Source organism: Leucoraja erinacea, chromosome 35 (assembly GCF_028641065.1).
Source record: "Leucoraja erinacea ecotype New England chromosome 35, Leri_hhj_1, whole genome shotgun sequence".
Classification (NCBI taxonomy): Eukaryota; Metazoa; Chordata; class Chondrichthyes; order Rajiformes; family Rajidae; genus Leucoraja; species Leucoraja erinaceus.
The window spans coordinates 5,511,199-5,529,803 of record NC_073411.1 but is presented as its reverse complement, the minus strand read 5'-3'; the positions used below and the strand labels follow the sequence as shown (position 1 = coordinate 5,529,803).

The following is an 18,605-nucleotide window of genomic DNA, read 5'->3' as shown; positions in this document are numbered from 1 at the left end:
GGGGGGGGGGGGGGGGGGGGGGGGGGGGGGGGGAGAAAGGAAGAGGAGGAGGATCGGGGACTAGCAATAGTGGGATATGTTGGTCGGCACGGGTAAGTTGGGCTAAGGGGCATTTTCGTTGCTGCATGACTCTATGACTCGAACGCTGATATGGAGGTTGCGGAGGCCAGTGAGTTGAAAGGTGGGACCAGCGAGACTCCGCCTCTATTCATGAAAGCTGAAAGACTGGTTCTCCAAGGCGGAGAATAAAGTCTGCAGGCGGTGCCAGCGCAACAGAGGTTGTCCGCTCAGACACCGGGGAGAAGCAGTGTTTAAGAGGGAACTGCAGATGCTGGAGAATCGAAGGTTACACAAAAAAGCTGGAGAAACTCAGCGGGTGCAGCAGCATCTATGGAGCGAAGGAAATAGGCAACGTTTCGGGCCGAAACCCTTCTTCAGACTGATCGGGGGCGGTGGTGGGCAAAGATCTTATAGCGGAGCAAGATAGGCTACTCCTGCTAAATGCAATGGACTGACGTGTAGTACGCTATGGAGGGGGATCATGGGCATTTTCCACGCCCATTTTAGCAACCTGAGCCTACCTAACCCGACCCGACTCGCACTGTAATCAATGTTGCGGGGCAACAGTTTGTGTGGGTCAGATTCATAAATCTGTCAGTTCAAACTTCTTGTCAAGAATAAAATTTGATTCTGGTAATTGTCTTTTTTAATGTTTTTTAAATCATTTCTTTTTAAATGGCTCACAAGCAGTGTTTGAGTTGATTTTGTAGTAACCGGAACCGACCCAACTCGCAGGGTGATTGACAGGGGGGACTTTTTGTGCGTGATTATAGGGTTAGATTCATAATTCTGTTAGTTCATAATTCTGTTGATTCTTGTTAAGGAATAAAATGTTTATAAACACACATACATGAAAATTATATAAATGTATATAACACACACAATTATATTTATTCTAAACCAATAATGAACTTTATTTCAGACTAGACAAGGGACATTAAATAAGAAACATTGTAAATAAGAAACATTGTCTTGGGGCACTCTCTCTCCCCGCTGCCCCGGGCCCCGCACTCTCTCTCCCCGCTGCCCCGGGCCCCGCACTCCTCTCTCCCCGCTGCCCCGGGCCCCGCACTCTCTCCCCCCGCTGCCCCGGGCCCCGCACTCTCCCTCCCCGCTGCCCCGGGCCCCGCACTCCTTCTCCCCGCTGCCCCGCACTCTCTTCTTCCCGCTGCCTCGGGCCCCTTACTCTCTCCCCCCGCTGCCCCGGGCCCCGCACTCTCTCTCCCCGCTCTCCCTCCCCGCTGCCCCGGGCCCCGCACTCTCTCTCTCCCCGCTGCCCCGGCCCGCACTCTCTCTCCCACTGCCCCCCCCTCTCTCTCTCCCCGCTGCCCCGGGCCCCACACTCTCTCTCCCCGCTGCCCCGGGCCCCGCACTCTCTCTCCCCCGCTGCCGGGCCCCGCACTCTCTCTCCCCGCTGCCCCGGGCCCCGCACCCCTCCCCCCTGCCCCGGGCCCCACACCCCCTCTCCCCGCTGCCCCGGGCCCCGCACTCCCCCTCCCCGCTGCCCCGCACTCTCTCTCCCCGCTGCCCCGGGCCCCGCACTCTCTCTCCCCGCTGCCCCGGGCCCCGCACTCTCTCTCCCCACTGCCCCGGGCCTTGCACTCTCTCTCCCCGCTGCCCCGGGCCTTGCACTCTCTCTCCCCGCTGCACTCTCTCTCCCCGCTGCCCCGGGCCCCGCACTCTCTCTCCCCGCTGCCCCGGGCCCCGCACTCTCTCTCCCCACTGCCCCGGGCCTTGCACTCCTTCTCCTCGCTGCGGATCCAATCTTTGGCCGGAAGCAAGAAGGCGGGAGCAAGATGGCGGAACAAGATGGCGGAGTCAGCTTGCTAAAATGTGTCCTGTAATCACCCATGAAACCGCCCATGAGCGCACCTCACGTTTGCGTGAGAGTAACCTATCTTGCTTCGCTCTAAGATCTTTGGTGGTGGGTGGGGACAAGAAAGGGAAAAGGAGGAGTAGCCAGAAGGCTGGGGGATGGGAGGAGACAGCAGGGGGGCTGAGGAAGGGGAGGAGACAGCAAGGACTAACAAAATTGGGAGAAGCGGAGGTTGGGCGATCGTTTCGCCGAACACCTCCGCTCGGTCCGCAATAACCAAGCTGACCTCCCGGTGGCTCAGCACTTCAACTCCCCCTCCCACTCCGCCTCCGACCTCTCTGTCCTGCGTCTCCTCCATGGCCACAGCGAGCAGCACCGGAAATTGGAGGAACAGCACCCCATATTCCGTTTGGGGAGTCTGCACCCCGGGGGCATGAACATCGAATTCTCCCAATTTTGTTAGTCCTTGCTGCCTCCTCCCCTTCCTCAGCCCCCCTGCTGTCTCCTCCCATCCCCCAGCCTTCGGGCTACTCCTCCTTTTCCCTTTCTTCTTGTCCCCACCCACCCCCGCCCCCGATCAGTCTGAAGAAGGGTTTCGGCCCGAAACGTTGCATATTTCCTTCGCTCCATAGATGCTGCTGCACCCGCTGAGTTTCTCCAGCTTTTTTGTGTAACCGGGGAGAAGCAGCCTGGTTGGGAGATCGTGGTATGTACAGATCAGCTTTGCGCTTCTGGCTGTTGCTGGGTGATCGCTGTACAGCCGCCTTCCGCGGTGATAGTGACAGGGCCATGATGCAGTCTTAGTGACTTAACCACGTCAAACATCAAGCTCCTTATTTCCCTCCCTCCCTGCCTCCGCAGAAACTCGTTCTGTGCATCGCTCTGCTGCTTCTCGCTGCTCAGCTGTCGGAATCCGCCTGCTTCTTTCAGCGACAGATCACAAGAGGTAATCTATCGATGTGAATCTCTCTGAGATCTGGCAGTTCGGCCCACCGACACCGCGTGGACCAACAATCGAGTAGACGAGTTCTACCCCGAGACACGAGGGAAAATTTACATTGCGGGTCCATGTAATGTGGGAGGAAACCGGAGCGCCCGGAGGAAAACCCACGCGGTCACAGGGAGAATGTGCAAACTCCTTAAACACAGCAGCCGTAATCCGGGTTGATCCCGGGTCTCTGGTGCTGTAAGGCAGCAATTCTACCGTTGCGCTGCTGTGCCGCGCCAGGTAGCCATTAGTAGGTCCCGGCGCCAGGCAGACGAGGGCTCCACCCGAGCCGACTGCCTGTCCCCTTTCCGGGGTTACGACGGCGCCCGGCTGTCCCTTGAAAAAGATCACGCAATGGCCACTGGCACCATGTGGCGTTCCAGGAGCGCTGGGCCCGCGGGGGATTGACAGGGGGGGGGGGGGGGGGGGGTGCTAAGTCGGGGTGCTGCAGACTGAACCCGGGTTCAACGGTACCGTATGACCAGCTGGATACTGGCTCTTCCCAAACGTTGGACCGCCTCATTCCATTCGAACACACGAGACACTCTCCCTCCCATGTCCTCGGGTCACTCCACTCCCTGATGGGACACTGACCACCCGCTGTGTTTATCACCAACAGCCAGAGGCAAACCCCGGGTGCGCAATAGGTGCATTGATAAATTCGATGGGACGATTCATCACATCGGAGAAAGTTGGAAAAATTCCAACTGTCTGAACTGCGAGTGTTCGGTTGATGGTTATGAATGCTGTGAGCTGTAAGTAATCTTCCTCTATCGAAAGTTCAGTATCTGACCCCAGCCGTTGAAATGGCACCGTGGGACTAGGGTGGGTATTGGCGATGTCAGTCAGTGAGCAGTGTGCGGTTGGCGATGGATTAGGACTTGATGGGCACTGTCGATGGAACGGCCCGAGCGCCGACTCTCCCCATCTCGGTGCTAAACCCGATACACAGGCTCGGGCCTGAAGCTGGTTTAAGGTTGGGATCGGTGGAGGAGTCTTGGTGGAGGAAGGAAAGGAGGAACTGCATGGGGGACAATAATGTACTGTCGAAGCCAGCCATAGAGGCACACGGCAAGGACACATGCCCTTCAATCCACCGAGCCCATGCCGACCATCAACTACCCATTTTACTCGAATCCCACCCTAACCCATTTAAGTCTAACATGCAGACACATCGAACAGCAGATGCTCGTTTATAAAAAAACCGCATGGGTTGGAGTAACTCAATGGGACAGGCCGCATCTCTGGAGAACATGGGTAAACGACTATTCGGGTTTGGACCCTACCTCAGAGTGACTGCACCTCCGGCCGCTCCCATTCCGGGTCATCGACTGGGACTAATTTGGAAAGTCGCGTAGACAAGAGGGTCAAGAGCCAAGAATGTCTTGTGTAGGAAACAACTGCAGATGCTGGTTTATATCGAAGGGAGACACACAATGCTGGAGTAACTCAGCGGGACAGGCAGCATCTCTGGAGAGAAGGAATGGGTGTTGTTTCGGGTCGAGACCCTTCTGGTTCAAGAGTTTCGTGGTGTCATATCTCCCTGATAGAAAAATGAAATCCATACTTACTTATGTATGATGCACAAGAGTTGCCGTATGAGCCGCTGAGTTACTCCAGCATTTTGCGCCTTTTTCCGAATTATTGTGTACACACACACACACACACGCACACACACACACACACACACCCACCCACACACACACACACACACACACACACACACACACACACACAAAAACACACACACACACAAACACACGCACACACGCACATACATAATACATATACATATATATTTATTTATATATATAAATTATTATATATAAACATATATATAAATATATATACACAGCCAAACACACACACACACATATACATATATCTTTATTTATATATAAATATATATTACACAGACAAACACCAAACACCACACACACACACACACACACACCAACACACAAACACACACATACACCCAAATACACACACACACACAGACAAACACACATACACACACACACACACACCCACACACACACACACACACACACGCACGCACACACACACACACACACACACACACACACACACACACACACAGACACGCACGCACACACACCCACAGACAAACACACACACATATATATATATACCAATTGATCATGAGGCAGTGTCCGTTATTGACGATTGTCCACCATAACCGATTACTAAGGTATACATACAGACAATAATAGCGAAAAGACAGTCAATACCCCCAGGTCTATGTAGTCTGGAGCTCATCTAAAGGTCGTTGTGTTTAATAGCCTGATAGCTGCAGAGAAAAAGCTGGGGGGGGGGGGGGGGGGGGACGCATCCTTTTGGGAGCATCCGTTCTGTGATTTTGACATCTCGAATTGTTTATCATTGAATCTCTGATATGTTCCCCAGGTATTCCACGCCAACTAGTTTCGAAAGTGATTGTACCGTATATTTCGATCGTAAGGCTTGTGAGTTTCGAGTCCGCTTGGATTCCGACCCGTCTGTCGAGTGTCCAGTGCTTGAAGCTGTTGGGAGATGAGCTGCAATAAGCCGGCCACTCCCTTCCAATGTGGAGACATTTCCTCAATGGGAAACAGAAGCGTTGCATCTTGCATGTAATGTCTGCATCACAATAAACATATACCAAACATATTCTGTCGTCATTTTAATAAGGAATGGGGGTGAACATGAGGAGACTGGGAGCATTTGGGAAATTGAGCGTCTGAGAAATTGTCTAAAAGTGTTCCCACGGTAGACTCACGATACACTAAATAATCCTCATCCGTTCAGCGCACAAGCTCTGCGATCGACAGCTGAACCTTCTTTTGAGTGATAGTATCTCCGGCCGCTGCCACGCCGAACCTACCGATTACAACCGATTTATTCATGTTCTCCCGAGATCATGCCTGACTCGCTAGGTTACCCCAGTACTTTGTGTCCTTTGTAAACCCCCCCCTAACTTTACCGCCAGTTCCCTCCACTCACCTGCAAATTCATCACTAATCTACAGGCCCTTGCAAACTCACGCTGTGGAGGGGGGAGCTGTCCAACCTCCACAATACAGTAGCCGAGGTCAGGATTTTTCAACAAAGAGAAGGAGAGAAGATATCGCCCATGTCAACGCCACCCATCCATTAATCCTCTTTTATCATTCCAACATTTCCATCCACTCAACCTAGAACTTACTCTCCGCGTGTACATTCGGGGCAGCTTACAGAAGTCAGTTAAACCTCCTGACCCGCAAATCTCTGGGATGTAGGAGGAAAGCTGAGCATCCATTAAAAAAAACGCACGCAGTCTTAGGGAGAACGCGCAAACTCACACAGACAGGATCTGGTGGAATTCTACAGGAAGATGTAGTGTGACACGGTTAACAACGGCACTAACTTAAAGGGATGGTATGATACGGGAATTGGCTAGAATAGACGGGCAAATAATACTTAAAGGGTTAATGGTGGAGATGCAATGGCAAAGATTTAAAGATCGCATAGACAAATAACAGCAATAGTTCATTCCTGTCTGGCGTAAAAATAAAACGGGGAGGGCGGCTCAACCGTGGCTAACGAGGGAAATTAGGGTTAGTGTTAAATCCAAGGAAGAGGCACATAAATTGGTCAGATGAAGCAGCAAACCGGGGGACTGGGAGAAATTTAGAGTTCAACAGAGACAGACAGAGGGGTTAATGTAGAGGGGGAATAGAGCATGAAAGGAAGCTTGCGGGGTAAAAACTGACTGTAAAAGCTTCTTTAGATATGTGAAGAAGAAAAGATAAGTGAAGCCAAATGTAGATCCCTTACAGCCGCAAACAGGTGAATTTATAATGGGAAACAAGGAAATGGCAAACCTGTTAAACAAGTACTTTGGTTCTGTCTTCACTAAGCAAGTCACAATCTACAAGAAATACTCGGGGACCGGGGCTCTAGTGGAAGGGAGGAACTGAAGAGAATCCACATTAGTCAGGAGATGGTGTTAGGTAGACTGTTAGATCTGAAGGCAGATAAATCCCCAGGCCCTGCATGCCAGAGTGCTCAATGAGGTGACCCTTGAAATCGAGGGAGCATTGGTGATCATTTTCCAATGTTCCACAGACTGGATCCGTTCCTGTGGACTGGTGGGTAGCTAATGTAACCCCACTTTTCAAGAAAGGAGGGAGAGAGAAAACGACGAGTTATAGACTAGTTGGTCTTACACCGGGAGTGGGGGAAGATGCTTGAGTCGATTATTAAATATGTAACAGCAGATCATTTGGAAAGCAGTGATTGGATCGGTCAAAGCCAGCATGGACATTATGAAGGGGAAATCATGCTTGACTAATCATCTGGAATTTTGTGAGGATGTAACACGTAGGGGGTGGGGGGCGAAAGGAAGAGGAGGAGGCAGTAGGGTGTGGGAGCGCTGGGAAGGGGAAGGAAGGAGAAAGCAAGGCCTACCTGAAATTGCAGAAGTCAATGTTCATACTGCTGAGGTGTAAACTACCCAAGCGAAATATGCTGTTCCTCCAATTTGCGGTGGGACTCACTCTGGTCATGGAGGAGGCCCAGGACAGAAAGGTCGGATTCGGAATGGGAGTTGAAGTGCTGAGACACCTGGGGAATCAGGTTAGTTTTTGCGAACTGAGTGGAGGTGTTGGGCGAAGCAATCGCCAAGCCTGCGCTTGGTCTCACCGATGTAGAGCAGTTGACACCTGGAACAGCGGATCCGATAGATGAGGTTGGAGGAGGTGCAAGTGATCTGCCTCACTTGGAAAGACTCTTTGGGTCTTGAGTGCTTTTTATAATTGCTTAAACCTCAATTTAAATTTTCTGAAACACTCATGTTCCCAAACGTGCCTGTCACCTCCCAGAGCCTCCTCGATCTCACACCGCTTTCGTATTGAAGGATGAGCCACAAGACGACGGCAGTATAGGTTTGGTATTTGTTTATTGGGATGCAAGAGTCACGACATTACACTACATGCAAGAGTCAAGGCTCGTTGATGTATGTCTTCACATTGGAAGCTCATTTCCCAACAACGGCATCCAATAGACAGTCGATAGTTGGGTTGTCCTTCTTTTTGAAGCTTAACGCACAATGATGAGTAAGTTAACATGCAATCTTTTGGGTAACCTTTTGGCATGAAATACCTAAGGGACAGATTAGGGAATCAAAGATAAAAACTCGACCCGTGCGCGCTGGGGGAGAGAAATATCTAGGCCCAACCGGCGCATCCAACCCTGATCACGTTGTGATCTCCCTCTCTTTTCCCTACTTTCTCCCTTTTTTCTCTCCCTTTTTCTTTCTTTCTCTTTCTCTCTTCCTCTCCTTCCCTCCCCCCCTCTCTCTCTTTTCTCCTTCCCCCCCTCCCTCCCTCTCCCTCCCCCTCTCCCTCCCTCCCCCCCCCCCCCCCCTCTCTCTCTCTCTCTTTCTCTCTCTCTCTCTTTCTCTCTTCCTCTCCCTCTCTTTCCCTCCCCCTCTCCCCCACTCCCTCTCTTCCTCCCACTCCCTCTCTCCAACCATTTCTCTCTCTCCCAAACCGCCTCTCTCCCACCCCCGCTCTCCCACTCCCTGTCTCTCTCCCACTCTCTCCCCCCCACTCTCTCTCTCCCCCACTCTTTTTTTCCGTTCCAAGGACTTTATACAACAATTGCTCATTACACTGTACCAAAAGTAAAGAAACGTTCAATGGTCACTATACAGTAATCAGTCATTATAATACAACGTTATTACAATGCACTCGACGCACCGCAGCGACCAGCGTTCACGGAAGTCCTCCAGAGTCCATGTGGACACCGCGTGTCTCCAGGGACACGCGAGCACAGAGGTAAGCCCGGAAGAGGGGCAGGCAGGCGACTCTGGTGTGACCATCGACCTCCCGCTGCCTGGATCCGCGAATGGGCATCTTGGCCAGGCCCAGGAGCAAACCAACAGGGAGATCCCACCTTCCCGATTGGCCCTCCCCACTCCCTGCCCCGTGCCCAAACACCAAGATCGTGGGACTGAAATGCAACCAAACCTTGAGGCCCAGCCCCTTCAGATATTCGGACAGGGGCAGCAACCTCTCACTCTCCATACACACGTGGAACACGGTCTCTTACTCGCCGCAGATGTTACAGGCGGCGTGAGTCCGTGAACCGACTCAAATGTTTATTACGCACCACGGCTTGTGCAACACTCTCCCTCTCCTCCCTCTCTGGATGTCGCTCACTCTCTCTGTATGTCTCTCTCCCTCCCTCCCTTCCCCCATCGACCCCCGCCCCCCTGCCCCCCCCCCCCTCTGAGCGTGCAGATGGAGATCTAATATCTAATTCAAACTCTTAGATCCAACCCTGAGCGTGTTGCGATCACATCTGTCCCCCTCCCCCCCCCCCCCCCCTTCCACCCCACCAACTCCCTCTCCGACTCCCCCTTCAGCCAGTTCCGTGATCGGGATCACATCCTGTGAGCTACGTGGGGGTGGGGGTGGGGGTGGGGGGGGGGGTGGGGGTGGGGTGGGGGTTGGGGTGGGGGGATGATTACTTAACGGTCACAACAAATATAACCAATGAGCGAACACACGCACACCCAACAGTTGGAGCTATTCCAATATTCCCCGACTTCATGGTATGTCCCGTCGTGTGTGTCGAAGCAGACGCCCCTCTCTGTTGGTGACAAACACAGCGGGAGGTCATTATCCCGTCAGGGAGTGGAGTTACCCCCGGGCCGTGGTGTTGCCTCAATACTAACTCTCCCTGGAAATGAGCCATTCAGACCATTGGGAAGAGCGTGGGCACTGACCCGGACTTGGCACTTGGCTGCACGGTACCGTTTCAGCCGGGTTCCGACATCAGCACCCTACCCAACGCCGTGTTACTCATCTCGGAGGCCCAACTGGGGAATTGATGTCCAGAACTCAATCCATGTATGTTTCAATAAAATTCAATGTATTCAGCTATTTACAGAATTATTTATGCATGGAACTATATCAAAACACCCACCGCCATAATATTGGACTGTCAATGATCGCAAACAAATATCAAATCACCACGTTCCGATTCAAGAGACAGTCAGACCCTCGCGGCGGCCAGCCGCCCTGGATCGCCTCCCGGATGTCAGTGGACACTAGGTGTTCTTTTTCAAAGGACAAACTGGCGCCAACATAAACTCGGGGAAGATGCGGGCAGTCTGCTAGTGTGGAGCAAATGGCCTGGCCAAGGTTGATAGACACGAGTCCTCCTCTGATCTACCCCCCCCCCCCCCCCCACAAAATGCTGGAGTAACTCTGCGGGTCCGCGGGTGCGGTCTGAAGAAATGTCTGGACCCGAAACGTCACCTATTCCTTTTCTCCAGAAATGCTGCCTGAACCGACGAGTTACCCCAGCATTTTGCGTCTGTCACTCCATAATTGTGTAGGTTTCACAGTTGCCCCTTGACTGCAGTGTGAACCCCTGACCCACTGTGATCCCCAATCTGTGGGTGCTGGGACCAGTAAAAAATGGGGGCACTTTCACCATTTTCGGGCAAAACCCGTGTCGCGGCCAATGAAGGGCCGGTGAGGTGTCGCCGTTGTTGTCGGGAACTGTGGCCACCATTGGGTGCACGGCATGATCCCACACAGCCCAGTGATTGGCTTCTGATGACTAGGTCCATTAACAGCTCTTGAGGGACAAATATTGGTCATTGTAAAAGGGCGGCGGTACTTCATTCTGATGAGATCATTCAATCCACCGCATATTCCGCTTGGGGAGTCTGCATCCTGGGGGCATGAACATTGAATTCTCCCAATTTTGTTAGCCCCTGCTGTCTCCTCCCCTTCCTCAGCCCACGGGCTCCTTCTCCTCCTCCTCATTTTTCCTTTATTCACCCCCCCCCCTCCCCCCCATCAGTCTGAAGAAGGGTTTTGGCCCGAAAGGTTGCCTATTTCCTTCGCTCCACAGATGCAGCTGCACCCGCTGATTTTGTCCAGCATTTTTGTCCACCTGTGGACAAGGTTCAGTGCCTCAGCTGAAGTGGAGCAGAGGAGCGCACCCTCAACTGAGGCTTAGTCGGGGCATCAACCTCCACTACTCTCAGACTCCTACCCGACCGCGGAACAAAGTGTGACGAGCTTTAGTGATGTCCCGCTCAGTCCGTGTTGTCGGCCGAGTCTCACTGCCGGATCTGAGAGTGAGATTCATGTCGATAGATTACCGCTGGTTTGCTGTGGCGTAAATAAGCAGGCGGATTCCAACGGCTGAGCAGCGTGAAGCAGCAGAGCGATGCACAGTAGGTGTTTCTGCAGAGAGAGAGAGAGGGAGAGAGAGATGGAGAGCTTGGTGACCGTCGTGGTCAAGTAACTAATAACACTGCACCCTGTTCCTTTCACTGCCACATCGGAAGGCGGCTGTGCAATGAATCAAAGTTGCGCTGGGTTGTTTATTGAACACACTCGGATGCACAAACCTGATCAGTACATACCATGATCTCCGAACCAGACACTTCTCTTCAGTGTTCAAGAAGGAACTGCAGATGCAGGAAAATCGAAGGTACACAAAAATGCTGGAGAAACTCAGCGGGTGCAGCAGCATCTATGGAGCGAAGGAGATAGGTAACGTTTCGGGCCGAAACCCTTCTTCAGACTCAGACCCTTCTAGACACTTCCCTTCAGTGTCTGAGCGGACAATCACTTCCTGCAGACGTCATTCTCCGCTTTCGAGAATCTGCTTTTGAACCTTGGCTTGTGCCGCCTGCGTTTTATCTATTCAGAAAAGAGGTGGAGTTTCACTGATCCAGGTGACATCCTCCTTCAACCCTTTCAGCTTTCCAATCACCTTCTCCTTAGTAATAGCGACTCCACTAACTCCCAGCCCCTGATGCTCCTAAATTTATGGCACGTTGATGGCGCATTCCACAGTGAAGACTGACGCAAAACTCGTCTGCCAATTCTTTATACCCTTGTCCTGCATTATTTTCCAGCGGCCCAACGTACACTCCTACCTATTTCTTGCACTTTATATAATGGAAACATAGAAACATAGAAACATAGAAATTAGGTGCAGGGGTAGGCCATTCGGCCCTTCGAGCCTGCACCGCCATTCAATATGATCATGGCTGATCATCCAACTCAGTATCCCGTACCTGCCTTCTCTCCATACCCTCTGACCCCCTTAGCCACAAGGGCCACATCTAACTCCCTCTTAAATATAGCCAATGAACAGGCCTCAACTACCCTCTGTCGCAGAGAGTTCCAGAGATTCACCACTCTCTGTGTGAAAAAAAGTTCTTCTCATCTCGGTTTTAAAGGATTTCCCCCTTATCCTTAAGCTGTGACCCCTTGTCCTGGACTTCCCTAACATCGGGAACAATGGAAGAAACTCTTACCACCCTCTTTTATATTATTAGCTACCTTAACTCTTGCTATCCTCTTTGATATTACTAGCTATCTTATTTCATCTTTTCTCCCGTATTGCTTTTTTAGTTACCTTATGTTGACCTTTAACAGCTTCCCAGTCCTCTGGCTTGCCGTTAATCTTTGTAATGTTATATGCCTTCTCTTTCACTGTTATACTGTCCTTGACTTCCCTTGCAGGCTAATGTCGCATCATTCTCCCCCTAGAAACGTTCTTCCTCTTTGCAATTGAAAGATCCTGCACCCTCTGAATAATTCCCAGAAATTCTTGCCACTGCTGTTTCCCAGCATCCCTGCAAGGGTCAGTTTCAAGTCAACGCATTCAACCAGCTCCTCGCTCGTGCATCTGTACTCCCCTTTGCAATGCGATTTCACCGTCTCCATCTCAAATTGCAGGTTAAATCTCATTATATTTTAGTCGCGACCTCTTAGTGGTTCCTTTACCACGAGTTCCCTTATCAAATGCGGTTCATTCAACAACACGTAATTCTGAATTGCATTTTCCCCGGAGGGCTCCACCACAAGCTGCTCTAAAAATCCATCTCGTTTGCACTCGACAGAGGTCTCTTTCTTGGAGTCCAGTGCCAATCTGGTTTTCCTAGTCTACCTGCACATTGAAAGCTCCCATGACTACCGCAGCGTTGCCTTTTTTACATGCCAATTGTACCTCCCGATTTAACGATATCCTGGCTACTATTTGGGGGCCTGTAAATAACTCCCATGAGGGTCTTAATGCCCTAACGATTTTCAGCTCCATCCACACTGACTCTACATCCTCTGATCCTATGTCACCCCTCGCTAAGGACTGAATTTCATTACTTACCATCAAAGCAACCCCACCCCTTCTGCCCACCCGTTTGTCTTTCCGATAGACCGTAGATCCTTCAATAGGAATGGAGGATCTGCTCAGAATTAAGTGCTGCTGCCTCTGTACACTGGCAAATATTTCACCGTCAACTGCTGTTGATGGACCTGGTAATCAGAGACCAATCACTGGACTGGGTGGATCATGCCGTGCATCCAATGGAAGCCACGCTTCCCTACAACAATGGCGACACCTCAACAACTCTTCATCAGCCGCTAGACGAGTTTTGCCTCAGAATGGGGAAAGTGACAGGAGTTCCTCCCAAACCAGTGACTCAGCACTCACAGCCTGGATGAGTATTGGGGATCCCAGTACGCCAGGGGTTCACACTGTAACCAGGGGCAACGACGAAACCGACCATGTATGGAGTGATGCACACGAAATGCTGGAGTAACTCAGCGGTTCCGACAGCATCTCTGGAGAAAAAGAATAGGTGACCGAGACTCATCTTCAGACCTGATCCGGACTCACAGAGATACCCCGGCATTTTGTGTCAATCTTCGTTGTAAACCAGGGTCTGCAGTTTCTTCAGACACAATTACGGAGTGAGCTATTTGAATGGGCTGTGCCTTGATTTATGGCTCCGCTTCCGGCCCACCATCACAATCTGTGTGTACCAAGTGCGGAGGGGAGTGGGTAGATGTGAGGAGCATCAGGTTGGTTTGCTGCCGGGCCATTATCGCGTCAAGACGCCAGGCAGACGAGGGCTCCTCATCGTCGCCCGACTGTCCCTTGAAAAAGAACACGCAGTGGCCACTGGCACAAGGGAGGTGTTCCAGGACCGTTGGCTCCAGCGATGGAATTGACTGTCTCCTGGATCAAGATTGTTGCATAGAAATGTGGCATTTTGGTTGCGATCTTTGACAGTCTGATGGTGGTGGGTGTTTTTGGTCAATGCATAAATAATTATGTAAATTGCTGAATATATTCAATCTCATTTAAAAAAAAATAATGGAGTGAGCGTTGACCACCAATTCCCCAGTTGGGCCTCTGAGATGAGTGAAGTTGGGTGTTGGGTTGGGCGCTGTTATCGGAACCCGGGTGAACCATAGAAAATATGTGCAGAAGTAGGCCATTCGGCCCTTCGAGCTAACACCGCCCATTCTTTATTGAAAAGATGGGTCAGAGGACGCTGGCAGAATGTTGGGTATATGTTTATTGTGACATAAACGTTACATGCAAGAGTTAAGGCTCCTGTATCCCATTGATGAATGCCTCTACATTGGAATGGAGCTGTCTGTTTATTCCAGTTCATTTCCCAACAACTCAATGCACTGGACATTCGACAGGTTCACTCTTGAATCATTCTGAGCTGGGTAACTGTCTGTGGGGAGAGTGCAATGTTCCCGCCACGGCGTGTTTCCACCGTGTGCTCTGGTTACATACAAGGGCCTGCACATTTGTGATGAACTTGCCATTACAGTAGGTAATGAGTATTCGTGGGAGTGGTGGGAACCGGCGGGAATGTGAGGAGATTTTTTTTAAAGACTGGAGTAACTCCGCGGGCCAGGCAGCATCTCTGAACAACACGGACTTGTGACATTTCGAGTCGGTTGCTGTCGGCAGGCCCGTCGTGGGATGCGATCACGGATCCCAAGCCGAATAGTAGCTTGCCCACGATCAACAGGGATGCAGCATGGCGACCTACGTTACTCCCGCCCTTTGTGTCTTGTGGTAGTGGTAAACCATCATCTGCAGTTGCATGTGTCGACATGTTAGGATAATCATCTGCGTCAGGGTAGGATGTTCTCCATGTTCTCCGCAGATGCGGCCTGACCCAGTGGACAAAAGGGCCCGTGTTCGTGCTGTGTGACTCTATGGTTGCTGCCACTGTAATTGATCGTTCCCCGTGCCGAAAGTGAGCATGCTTCTCAAAATCCCCCATCTACGCTAGTTCCATCTGGAAGTGTTTCGCCCACGTTTGTCAAACCAGCTTGCGTTTGGCTCATATACCTCTAAACTTATCCTATACATGTCTATGGTTTCGTAAATATTGCAAATGTTCCTCTTCTGGCTGCTTGTTCCATACACCCTTTGTGTGAACCGGTTATCCCTAAGGTTCCTATTAAATCCTTCTCCCTTCACCTTGAACCCATGTCCTCGGGATCTCCATTCTGCCACTCTACGTAAGAGAATCCGTGCGTCGCCCCGCTTATGATTGTATACACCTTTGTAAGATCACCCCTTCCCGCTCCAATGAATCAACTCCCAGCCTGCTCAACCACTCCCTATTAAATGCCATTAATTCCCATCAACCATTCCTCAGCCCAACTTCCATATCCACACACACCTTTCTCCAGCCCATTTCTTCACTGGTTTGTGAGGGGCCACTAGGCCTCGTACCCCATATTATTGAAAAGACATCAAATCCTTAGGGTTCATCACTTTGCATATTCAGTGACATATTTCACAGTAACATTTTCTACAAATTGCATTTCGGCCAATTTACATTTTGTCAAAAACACTTGTATCTCACGCCCATTTCTTATTGAAATGATGGGTCAGACGATGACAGCAGAATAGGTTTGTTATATGTTTATAGTGGGCTGAAGTCGGTACATTATATTCAAGAGTCAAGGCTCCTGTATCCCATTGATGAATGTCTCCACGATGGAAAGGAGCTGCCTGTTTATTCCCGCTCATTTCCCAATGGCTCCACTCACTGTACATTCGACAGACGGGTCATTCTTCATGAAGACTTGAAACGAACAAGTTTGAATTTGGAAAATTATCATACACTCATCCGGGACACCAAATGGTACGGAATACCTGGGGAACAGATCAGGGAATCAACGATGAACAATTCGGAAGATATGCCCCACAGCGTCATGGTTCGATCCTGACCTCGGCTCATGTCTGTGTGGAGTTTTTCTACGTTCTCCCTGTGACTGCCTGGGTTATTTTTTTAGGGATGCTCAAATTTCATCCCAAGTCCCAGAGACTTGCGGGTCGGGAGGTTAACTGACATTGTTACTTGTCCCGAGCGCGCAGGTGGAGAATAATATGCGGGGTGGATGATGGAGGATTAATGCATGGTCGTAGCTAACTGGGAGTTATGGTCTCTCTCTCCCCTTGTGGAATAATCCTAACCTCGGAGCATTATTTTTTCATGGGCACAGTACTGAAGCAACTTTGAGGCCAAGCAGAACCCCTGGACTTTTTGAGTCGGTCGCAGTCAATGAACCCGGACTGGGAGCGGCTGGAGATGCGGCCACTCGAACGATGGGTCCCAACCTGAGAACACGCTTGGCCAGTTCACCCGTCGGGGTCAGATCATGTGAGCTAAACGGCGGGCGATTACTTACCGTTCGCAGCATTCATAGCCTTTTTGCGCACACACGCAATCCCAGCAGTTGGTGTTCATCCAACTTTCTCCGAATTGATGATGCGTTCCGTCGTTTGTGTCAAAACACGTGCCCGTTCCTGGTGGTGACAAAGACAGCAGGGGATCAGTGTCCAGTCGGGGAGTGGAGAGACCCGAGGGAGTGGTGGGACAGTGGCGTTGACTCAATACAAAAACACCTTGGAAATGAGCCATTCGGACCACTAGGTCCGTCCCCGTGTGTACTGACCCGGACCTGGCACTTGGCTGCACGGTAGACAAAAAGCCGGAGTAACTCAGCGGGACAGGCAGCATCTCTGCAGAGAAGGAATGGGTGACGTTTCGGGTCGAGGCCCTTCTTCTTACTTGGCTGCACGGTCCCGTTTCACCCGGGTTCCGACAACAGCGCCCGACCCAAGACCCAGCATCACTCATCCCGGGGACCCAACAGGGGAATTGGTGGTCAGCGCTCACTCCATATGTTTTAAACTAAAAAGAAACGTACTCAGCTATTTACAGAAGTATTTATGCATGAAATTATAACAAAACACCCATTTACATCAAATGAGTGTGAATGATCACAACCAAATATCAAATTACAATGTTACAATCCTGTTCCAATATACAATCAGTCTCTCGCTGTCCCCATCGGTCCTGGAGCGCCTCCATGGTGCCAGTGGACACGGCGTGTTCTATTCCAGTGAGCGACAGCGCGGGATATAAGCGCCGGAAAGGCGCGTGTAGTCTGCCCTGGCAGAGCAACCGTCTGCCTGGCGCCCTGACCCGATATTGGTCAGCTTGTCCAGGCCCAGGAGCAAACCAACTATGCAATCCCTAAGTAATTTACCCACTCCCTCCGCACGGGCCGCGCAAAGAGTAGTGTGGTGGGACTGAAGTGGAGCCGGGGAGCAAGGAGCAGCCCATTCAAGTAGCTCACTCCATAATGGTGCAAGATGAATCTGCAGGTGTTGCTTTACACCGCAGAATGACACAAAATGCTGGAGTAACTCAGCGGGTCAGCGGATCAGGTCTGAAAAAGGGTCTGGACCTTTCCTCCCGAAATGTTGCCTGAACCGCTGAGTTACTCCGGCCTTTCCAATCAATCAATCAATCAATCAATCAACCAGATGTATTCATCACATACACAATAAAGTGCCGTGAAATGGCCTTCTGTGTCGATCACTTCATAATTGGGAGAGTTTCACCGTGGTTACAATGTGAGCCCCTGACCCGCTGTGATCCCCAATACTCATCCAGGCTGTGGATGCCGGGACCTGTCACTGGTTTGGCAGGGACTCCTGGGGCACTTTCACCAATTTCAGACAAAACCGGTCTCGCGGCCAATGAGGAGCTGGCGAGTTGTCGCCATTGTAGAGACGCGTGGCTTACATTTGGTGCCCCGGAGCGATCCCACACAGCCCAGTGATTGGCCTTTGATGGCCAGTTCTATCAAGAGCAGTTGAGGGACAAATATCGGTCAGGTTTCAGGGCCAGCTGCACTTAATTCTGAGGAGATCCCTCAATCCACCCGTGGACAATGTTTAGTGCCTCAGCTGAATTCCAGAAGAGGAGCGCTCCTTAAACTGGGGTTTGGTCGGGGCATCAATCTGCACTACCCTCAGGCTCCAACCCGACCGCGGAACAGGCGGGGAGCCAAGGGTGACGAGCTTTAGCGTCACGCCATGAGTATAATGTTCCTGCTGTCGGCCCGGTCCCACTGCCGGATCTGAGACTGAGATTCACATCGATAGATTACCGGTTGTGCTCTGTTTCTCAAAGAAGCAGGCGGATTCCGACAGCTGGGCCGCTGGAAGCAGCAGAGCGATGCACAGTAGTAGTTTCTGCAGAGAGACAGAGACAGACAGAGATATATTGTTGAGCGACATAGTCAAGTAATAACACTGCAACATGTCCCTGTCACGGTCACCTCGGCAGGTGACTGTGCAGCGACTCAAAGCTGCGCTGTGTTGTTCATTGAAGAGCAAACACCAGTCAGATGCACAAAGCTGACCCGTACATACCATAATCACCTAACCAGACCGCCTCTCCCCAGTGTCTGCGCGGACAGCCTCTGTATCGCTAGCACCGCCTGCAGACTTCTTTCTCCGCTCGCGAGAATCTGTTTTCCAATCTTGTCTTATGCTGCCCGTGTCCTATATATTCAGATAAGAGGCGGGGTTCCGCTGTCAT

At 51.2% G+C, this 18,605-nt stretch overlaps 2 protein-coding genes across 2 annotated transcripts; one reads left to right on the top strand and one right to left on the bottom strand.

Moving 5' to 3' along the window:
* Window positions 1-2,683: 2,683 nt before the first annotated feature.
* Window positions 2,684-5,531, top strand: LOC129713275 (beta-microseminoprotein-like; the record flags this gene model as incomplete). The annotated part of the gene is made up of 3 exons (XM_055662212.1): window positions 2,684-2,822; window positions 3,484-3,619; window positions 5,295-5,531. Coding segments are annotated over 3 exons (405 nt in total), but the record flags the coding sequence as incomplete, so codon positions are not given.
* A 9,769-nt stretch (window positions 5,532-15,300) lies between these two features.
* On the bottom strand, window positions 15,301-18,605 carry LOC129713230 (beta-microseminoprotein-like). The gene is made up of 4 exons (XM_055662164.1): window positions 18,437-18,605; window positions 18,172-18,256; window positions 16,399-16,516; window positions 15,301-15,862 (listed from the first exon to the last, which is right to left on the bottom strand). Exons 1-4 carry the CDS (start codon window positions 18,437-18,439, stop codon window positions 15,733-15,735), a joined length of 336 nt encoding a protein of 111 aa, XP_055518139.1. The 5' UTR covers window positions 18,440-18,605; the 3' UTR covers window positions 15,301-15,732.